At 42.4% G+C, this 8856-nt stretch overlaps 1 protein-coding gene across 1 annotated transcript; it reads right to left on the bottom strand.

Moving 5' to 3' along the window:
• Window positions 1-235: 235 nt before the first annotated feature.
• Window positions 236-7232, bottom strand: LOC133385402 (apovitellenin-1-like). Its single transcript, XM_061628323.1, has 4 exons — window positions 7156-7232; window positions 6454-6566; window positions 3540-3702; window positions 236-916 (listed from the first exon to the last, which is right to left on the bottom strand). The coding sequence occupies exons 2-4, from the start codon at window positions 6512-6514 to the stop codon at window positions 808-810; spliced, it is 333 nt and encodes a 110-aa protein (XP_061484307.1). The 5' UTR covers window positions 6515-6566; window positions 7156-7232; the 3' UTR covers window positions 236-807.
• Window positions 7233-8856: the final 1624 nt, after the last annotated feature.

Genomic DNA, 8856 nt, shown 5'->3' with positions numbered 1-8856 from the left:
ACACCCCTCTATGCCACACTGAATTTGTAGGGAGAAGCATGTACTCTGTTATCTAGGACCTCCATTTTGCTGTGGATACATGAACTGGACAGCAAACATAACTAATCATTATGCAAGCTTTTTATAGGAAAAGTTGCCATGTACGATGCAGTCCTCAAAATTGCATTGTGATGGGAACATGTCCCAGAGGGACAGCCATGTGCTCTTTTTGCAGGAAAAACAAGGAGTCTTGTAGCACTTTAACAGCAATACATTTATTTATCATGGCATAAGCTTTCATGAATTAGAGTCTACTCATCAGATACATGAGACATTAGCCTTAGTTAGCAGCTACAGTATATAATACACGCATAGATATAGAGGGGAGGACACCGGAATATAAGAAGCTACCTTATCCTGAGTCAGACCATTGCTCCATCTAGCTCAGTAGGGTCTACAATGACTGGCAGCAGCTCTCCAGGCTTTAAGGCAGGAGTCTTTCCCAGCTCCATCTGGAATTGCCTGGGATTAAAGCTGGGACCTTCTGTGTGCAAACAGATGCTCTGTGGCTGAGCTGTGGTCCATTCCCTGTGTGTGCGCGTGGAATGTAAACAGCGCAGTTGAAGGGTAAGGAAATGCAAAGGTTATAATCTGTGACAATTCAGTTAAGTGATTTTACCAGGTGGTAATTATTATGGCAAGACTTCATAACTTCTTCTCCTCACTGATGAAGGACTACTGATTCCCTCTAGTGGCATAATCAAAAACTGAACATTATTGATTTCTATGAATACAAAGCAGAGGGCACTGAACAGATTCATTTAGGTCCTACTGCTGTGCTGGTTCATTCTCTCCTTTCTGCCATAAGCTAGATACATTCTCTGTCAGTTGTTCAACTAGCAGACTGATCATAGCCGTTTTCTGTATCAAGAAGTTCCTGCAAAGAAATATACACCTATATTAATGAGATTGTAGAACACATTACATATGCAGTATAGTTATGCTTCTTGCTTGGGGTCAAGTTTACTTGTGGGACTGCTGTACCTCCTATGTGCCCGCTTGACTGCTTATATCTGTGGAACTGGCACTGTTACAGGTGCCACATAAACCTTGTTTCTCACTTGTAAGAAATCATTCTTTTAGTGTGGCAGCACCTAATCTTTGGAACACCCTGGCTATTGGCATCAGGCAGGTGCCTTTGCTGTGTTCCTTTCAGCACCTGATTAAAATATTTCTGTTTAAGCAAGACTATCCACATATAGGTGTTGATGCATTTTAATCTCTTTTTAGTTTACTGCTGTATTAATGGTTTAAAAATGTTTTAATGAATTGTTTTTAAATGTGTTAATTGATAATTGTAATGTTTAGAAGGTTTTTCATTTTTGTTTTACAGTCAAGCCATATATAAATTTTTTGAAGCAAATAAATAACTTTCTTTAAGCCAGTCGTTCCCAATATTTTTTTCCCATGGACTACTTGAAAACTGCTGAGACTCCTGGCAACTGAAATGTGCTGTGTTAGATGCTATATGATTTTTAATTGTTTATTGCTTAATTTCTTCCTTATATTGTATTTTATTGTATTATTTTATTGTATTCACAGACACACTGCAGACCACCTGAATGAAACTTGCAGACCAGTGTTGGTCCATGAACCAGTTTGGGAACCCTTGCTCTGAATGTTGAGAACTCCAAGGGTGCATCGTGTACCCTGGTGCTGTTTCCTTTGGAAAGAAGTTACTAGAAGGTTGTGGCATTTTTATGATAAATGGTTTATGTACACATATATATAGGCTGGGCATAAGCAGAAGATTCACAACATGAATCTTGATCCTGCTCCCCCATTAGTTTTATAGAGGGGCATCGTAGGGAAGTGGTGGGCTCTCCAACACTAGAGGCATTCAAAAGGCAGCTGGACAGCCACCCGTCAGGTATGCTTTCCTGCACTGAGCAGAGGGTTGGGCTCGGTGGCCTTATATGCCCCTTCCAACTCCACTGTTCTATGATTTCTATGATTCCAGATCCTTCAGATCTCACAGCACACCCTACAGCTCCTCAGAATACAGACGGCAATGCCTTTATTAGGCCAACGAAAATGTTGCAAAATAGTGTGCAAGTTTTCAAGTTCCCCATAACTTTTTACCAGGCTAGTGTTGAGAACCAGGTGACCCAGGGGGGCCTGGATCAGGAGGTGGGGGACCCCCAGGGCCCCTTCCCAGCACAGAGGGACTCTGGGTGGGAGCTCTTCGAGGGCACACCCCCAGCTCTGCAGGTGGGAAAGTTGTCAGATGTGGAAGATGCTCCTGAAGATCTGGGGGGAGGAGACATAACCAACCACTCTCTGATTCCCACGGGAAATTTGTCCCCTCACATGGAGACAACTCCCTTGCCAAGCGCCCCAGGAGAGCTGTTGGAACAAGACCTCTCATGCGTGCCAACTCTACCCCAGGATTCCTTGTCTGGCCCTTCAAACGCCTCCCTGCCAGAAACGTCTCCTCCCCCTTCAATGGAGCCGGCACCTGAGGAGTCTAGACTGTCCGATGAGCAGACGTGCGTGTGCCCTTTGGCACCTCATGTGTGCCGCCAAGAAAAGAGGCTTGGCCAGAGGGAGGTCCCATGCAGGAGTCAGAGATTACGAGCAAAAACCTTTCCTACTTAAGCCCATGCCCCCCTGATGAGGGTGCTGAGTCAACTCCCCTTACATGCTGCAGAGTAAGCCTGAGTAGTCTAGTTAGGGATCACAATGAGCTAGTTAGCGAAATCTATGAGATGCCTTGCCTCTGATGTTACTCTAATAAAACAGGAATTAATTCCAGTCCCGCCTCCGTTTCATGATTCTCACTCTGGGCAGGACAGCTAGATGTTTAAAAATGCAAGGTAGGGGGAGGCTGTTGTTCAAGCCATCCTGGTCTGTATCTGGTTTGAGCCTTAAGATGGAGTGTGGGAGAAGATAGCAAACATTCAAATGAGGCCCTTTCAGGTGCTTTGCAGGTTGTAGGCTGTATCTGGCCTCCTGGGACAGGGGTGGGGAAAACATAGGTCATGTCCATGCCATATATTTAAAGCACTCTTATACCACTTTAACAGTCATGGCTTCCCCAAAGAATCTGGGGAACTGTAGTTTGTTAAGGTTGCTGACCTCACAGACTTACAGTTCTCAGTACCCTTCACAAGCTACAGTTCCCAAGATTCTTTGTGTCTGTTATAAGAGTGGTATAAGGGTGCTTTAAATGTATGATGTGGATGTCTCCTCACATAATGGGTGATCCTCCATCTCTACTAATATGTTACTCATTATGCCAACCATCTGATTTTGCCAATACCGTTGGACCAAGGAAGCACAGTGCTGGAAGGGAAAAACAACAAGTAGCAAAATTTGATAAGCCAGTCCAGTACAAACACACTTTGTCCACATTTTATAGTACGAGTGGGGAAGAAAGCTATCCCAACTACATATTTTCACTATAAAGGGGTTTTTTTTACACTCTCATTCCTACATACCATACCTCCACAATCCACCCATCTCCGCAAATGACAGAAGGCAGTTATCACCATACGTACCTTGTCTCAAGAATCATCGGAGTTTGGACAGCTTCAGCTAAAACCTCAGCAGCTTTAGGAAACACTTTGTTCACAGACTCGTACACATAATATGCAATTGCGTCAGGTATGACCAACCAGTCACGACGGATATGTCTCTTTGAGATGGCTTTAGCACCAACATCTGGAGAAGGGGAGACATGAATTTCAATTCTCTTCTTTGATTCTGTGTCTAGCAGGATGCATATGTTTTCCCTCACAAATGATGTAAAAATTACTGAGTGTCTTGGTGATTGATGACTTGATTATTTTTCTACCTGTTGTAGCAATTGTAATGTGCTGTGCTAGATGCTGGATGATTTTTAATTGTATTTTTAATGCTGCTTTTATTTATTATATATTTTATTGTATTCCATAGAATTCAAATTGTAATATAATAAAATACAGTATAAAAATAAAAGAATTAAAATACAATTAAAAATCAATATGAATCTTTAATGCAATGGATGTGCTGTCTTCTACCACAAATCCACATACATGGCGCGGACTACCTGAATTAAGCTCATGGACTACTGGTGGTCCACAGACCACGGCTTGGGAACCCCTGCCCCAAATCATTCAGGGATATTTGACCATCAATAAGAAAACCACCACCACACACAGAAGCTGAGGACTAAGTACTCATTATGGTAGCAGGCCAGCTCCAGACACTCTTGGATGAGACCAATTATCTGGATCCATTTCATTTGGGTTTCAGGCCTTGTTTTGGCGCAAACAGCCTTGGTCGCCTGTATGATGACCTCTGTCAGGAGAGAGAAGGGGAGTGTGACTCTGTTGATTTTCCTTGATTTCTCAGCAGCTTTCGATACCATCGACCATGGTATCCTTCTAGGAAGACTGGCTGAGCTGAGAGTGGGAGGGACTGCATGGCGGTGGTTCCGCTCCTTTGGCGGGTTGGCTCCAGAAGGTGGTGCTTGGGGAACGTTGCTCAGCACCCTGGATTCTCCAGTATGGGGTTCTACAGGGGTCAGTTCTGTCCCCCATGCCGTTCAACATCTACATGAAACTGTTGGGTGCAGTCATCTGGAGCTTTGGAGTGTGTTGCCATCAGTATGCTGATGACATGCAGCTCTATTTCTCCTTTTCATCTTCTTCAGGTGCGGCTGTCAATGTGCTGAACTGGTGCCTGGCTGCGACAATGGACTAGATGAGGGCTAATAAATTGAGGCTCAATCCAGACAAGACTGAGATGCTGTTAGTGGGTGGTTCTTCTGACTGGATGGTGGACGTCCAACGTGTCCTGGATGGGGTTGCACTCCCCCTGAAGGAGCAGGTTTGTAGTTTGGGGGTTCTCCTAGAACCATCTCTGTCACTTGAGGCTCAGGTAGCTTTGGTGGCATGGAGTGCCTTCTACCAATTTCGGTTGGTTGCCCAGCTACGCCCCTATCTGGACAGGGATAACCTGGCTTCAGTTGTCCATGCTCTGGTAACCTCCAAGTTAGATTACTGCAATGCGCTCTATGTGGGGCTGCCTTTGAAGACGGTTCGGAAACTGCAGCTTGTGCAAAATGCAGCGGCCAGATTGGTGACAGGGACCAGACGATTCGAACATATAAAACATTCTGGCCCACTTGCACTGGCTGCCTGTATGTTTCTGAGCTCGATTCAAGGTGCTGGTTTTAACCTATAAAGCCTTACATGGCTTAGGACCACAATACCTGATGGAATGCCTCACCCGACACTAACCCACCTGTACACTATGCTCAACATCCAAGGCCCTCCTCCAGGTGCCTACTCGGAGGGAAGCTGGGAGGCTGGCAACAGGGGAGAGGGCCTTCTCAGTAGTAGCCCCAAATTATGGAATGATCTCTCTGACGAGGTGTGCTTGGTGCCAACAGTTATCTTTTTGGCGCCAGGTCAAGACTTTCCTCTTCTCCCAGGCATTTTATCATGTGTTTTTAAATTGCTTTTTAAAAATGTGTTTTTAAATTTGCATATTTATTTTTAATGTTTTTAATTGTTGTAAACTGCCCAGAGAGCTTCGGCTGTGGGGCGGTATACACATGCAATAAATAAATAAATAAAGAAACAAACAAATAAATAAATGTAAGGTGGCCTGATGAAAAAAAGAGGACAGGGCTCCTGCACTTTTAACAGTTGGGAAGAAGAGGTGTAATTTGTATGATAAGCACCTTAATTCCCTCTGCTTGAGGTACAAGAGCTCTCTTTCATCTAATCACCATATTCCCATGTGCATTCAAAAGGTAGTGCAGAAGATGGCTTTCCTGTCAATAAGAAAATGAAGAAGGTAGTGCTCCAATTAAATCCACGTTAAAAAAACCCACAAGTTTTTTTTAACAATATTGGTAGCTGTTGATCTTTTAAAGATATCATCATCATCATCTTGGCTCTTGTACCATCATTGTAAAAGGAAATATTCCATATTTTCATCTTTGGCTAAAGAGAATATATTCAAAAAAGGCCTAACAATTAGTGGTTGTTATTGTTTATTAAATTCTGGAATACCTCATAGAGAGAAACTATGTCTTTCCTCTGAGAGCCTCAAAAAGGCACCTTCACTGACACTTTTCAATACATACATGTAATAAATTAATCTACTGCGTACATAATTTAAAGTTTTAAATATTGAATCATTTGTCAGTTTTAACAATAAATACATTCCCCACTGTTTGAACACACTACTATTTGAAGTTGCAGTTATTTGCCTTTCTGCTGCAGAATACAATATTGGCACTGAATCATCCCTACCTCTCTCCAGAGACTGGTTGAGTCATATTTAGTTTATCAGTAACCAGGGATGATGATAGCACATTCCACACTTAATGCTAGGACTTAACTTTAATGGAAGACTTGGATGAACATATATTCTGCAAGCAAAACATATCTGAAGTCAGACTGAATGACTGAATCTTACCAGTCAGGGTACTCCCTAGGAAAAGGATCAGAGTAAGAGCTAAAGCTTTGGATTGAAGCATTATTTAGGTCACGGCTTCAGAAGAATCTGATGATACAGTGGTATAGAGAGTGCTGCAAAATGGAAAGTTTTAACTTGTCAGTATGTTGTAAGGAAGCTGTAACATCACTTACCATACTTGGATATACCAATAAGCAAGCACATATACACACACATAGCAAGCACTTTACTGAAATCAGAATGCTCAAAAAGCAAGTATACCTCTTCACAGGATCTGTTCATACAGGCGGGCCCCACTTATATGGCAGGTTCCATTCTGGACCCCCGCAGTAAAGCGGAAATCGCCGTAAAGCAGAACCCTATTGAGTATAATGGGGTGCATCGCACGAAAATGACGCAAAAAGCTGCAAAATCGGCTTTAAAATGGGGAATTTAAAGTAAGCGAAGCGCCAGTAAGCGGGGCCCTACTGTACTAGTTGCTGGCATTATTTATTTATTTGAAAAATGTTCTATACCGCCAACATTATTTTAAGGAAAAAAAATAGCATGGCTGTGAATTGCTTAAAATCAACAATAAAACTGCATGCAGAAAACAAGTACAAAATATATCACAATTCAGTGGCCAATGAGTTTCTTGAAATATGTCATGCTCAATGTCTCCCCTAGTTAGTCTGCATTCTATTCAGATAATTTTTCACTTACCCCTCTTGCTGGCAGCGGCTTGTATCACTGTTGATTCTGAAACTCAAACAGACTTACAGGCCTAATATAGATACATGTAACAGGTCAAAAGTCTGAGTTTGCTTCACAATAGACACAGAGATAGGTACAAAAGTGAAGAGTCCTGTGGAACACGAACTGACAATTAGAAAGTACAAATTAGTTATCCCATTACTGTGGGGGCGGCTAACTCACCATTTGGGGGCTGATCCAGTCGTCCAAGCAAAATGGTAAAGACCCCACTGATCTTGGTAGCGGCTGCAAAAAGAGGGAAAAAACCTAAGATAGACATGAGCAATGGGGTGAGGGGAGTTAGGAGTCTAATAGGGATGTAAATTGCCCCTCCCTGGTCATCAGATTTATGAGCAATAACCTCTTTTCTTACCTGATCTGCACCAATAAGGTGATTAAGGAGGGGTTGTGTGTCTGTGAATGTGCATGTGTGTGCATGTAAGAGCGTGGGATGGTTATATCCACCACTAGCATATCCTTTATTAATAATAATTGTGTACAGCCATTGGCTATTACAACAGGATTACAAACACACAGATACAATTATATTTAAAACATTCAAAATAAAAACACGAGCTGTGAAATGTCATTTACAACCACTATTCATGACATATATAGCTCTAAGCTTTTTTGCTGCCAAAGCAAAATTAGCAGTGGCAATTATTATGTGAGGTTGGATGGAGGACAATAAAAAAATCACAATCTGAAACCTGTTATTGTCTTGATTTGCATGAATTATTGGAAGTAGGAATTTAGATCTTGGTAGAGAAAACAGAGCACAATCAAATATGTAATGTGTCAAATCTTCTGGTACATTACAGCCGGCTATACATAGCCTTTTAGCGTAGGGGATTCTACCTTGTAGGAACATCGATGGCATCACCTGGAATCGCAACTCGGTGTAGGCTCTCCGAAGGGGAGCCCTTGTCAAGATATCCAAATAGTGAGGCCACATTCGGGTGGAGTTAATGTGGGAATACCATTTGGAAAATTGTGAGTTGGCAATCACTGCCCTATCTTGGTGTGCATCAAACTCAAAGATCTGATTTCGGAGAGACTTCGAATTAAGATTAAGTAGGTGGGTAGGGGTTAGCAAATATTGAATACCAAGAACAGGGAAGTTCCCTGCCCAGCCCCCCTTATCCAACTGCTCCTGCCAGCATAGTTTGGCCAGTGAGGATGAATCAGTATCCGAGAGTTTCTTCCATAGTCGAAAAAAGGCTAGGTCTATCCTAGCCGTTAAAGAGGGAAGATTGAGTTCAGCTCTCAGGAGAGCAGCCGGGGTGCCCTTGGGTAGACCCATAATTTGTTTAAAGAAAGTGTTTTGAATTGGTTCAAGGGCAAGCCACAACGAAGGACCCCAAATCTCGCACCCATACATAATTAATGAGAGTAATTTTGTTGAATAAAGCTTAGACATGGGTCTTATGAGTTGGCCTCCCTTAGAATAAAATAATTTCTTCAATATACCGAGGGCCCTGCTCGCCTGGAATTTGATATGAGCCAATTGGTGTGACCACGACAATTTATTATTGATAAGGAGTCCCAAATATTTAAAAGTATGAACCTGTTCTATAGTGTGGCCGTTTAAACGCCAGATGGATTTTGCTTTACTGTGTTTTCCACAGATCATTATTTTAGATTTTATATAATTAATTTGTAACAATTGGG

Source organism: Rhineura floridana, chromosome 5 (genome assembly GCF_030035675.1).
Source record: "Rhineura floridana isolate rRhiFlo1 chromosome 5, rRhiFlo1.hap2, whole genome shotgun sequence".
NCBI lineage: Eukaryota > Metazoa > Chordata > Lepidosauria > Squamata > Rhineuridae > Rhineura > Rhineura floridana.
The sequence above is the reverse complement of the archived record's forward strand: the minus strand, read 5'-3'. Positions and strand labels throughout refer to the sequence as shown.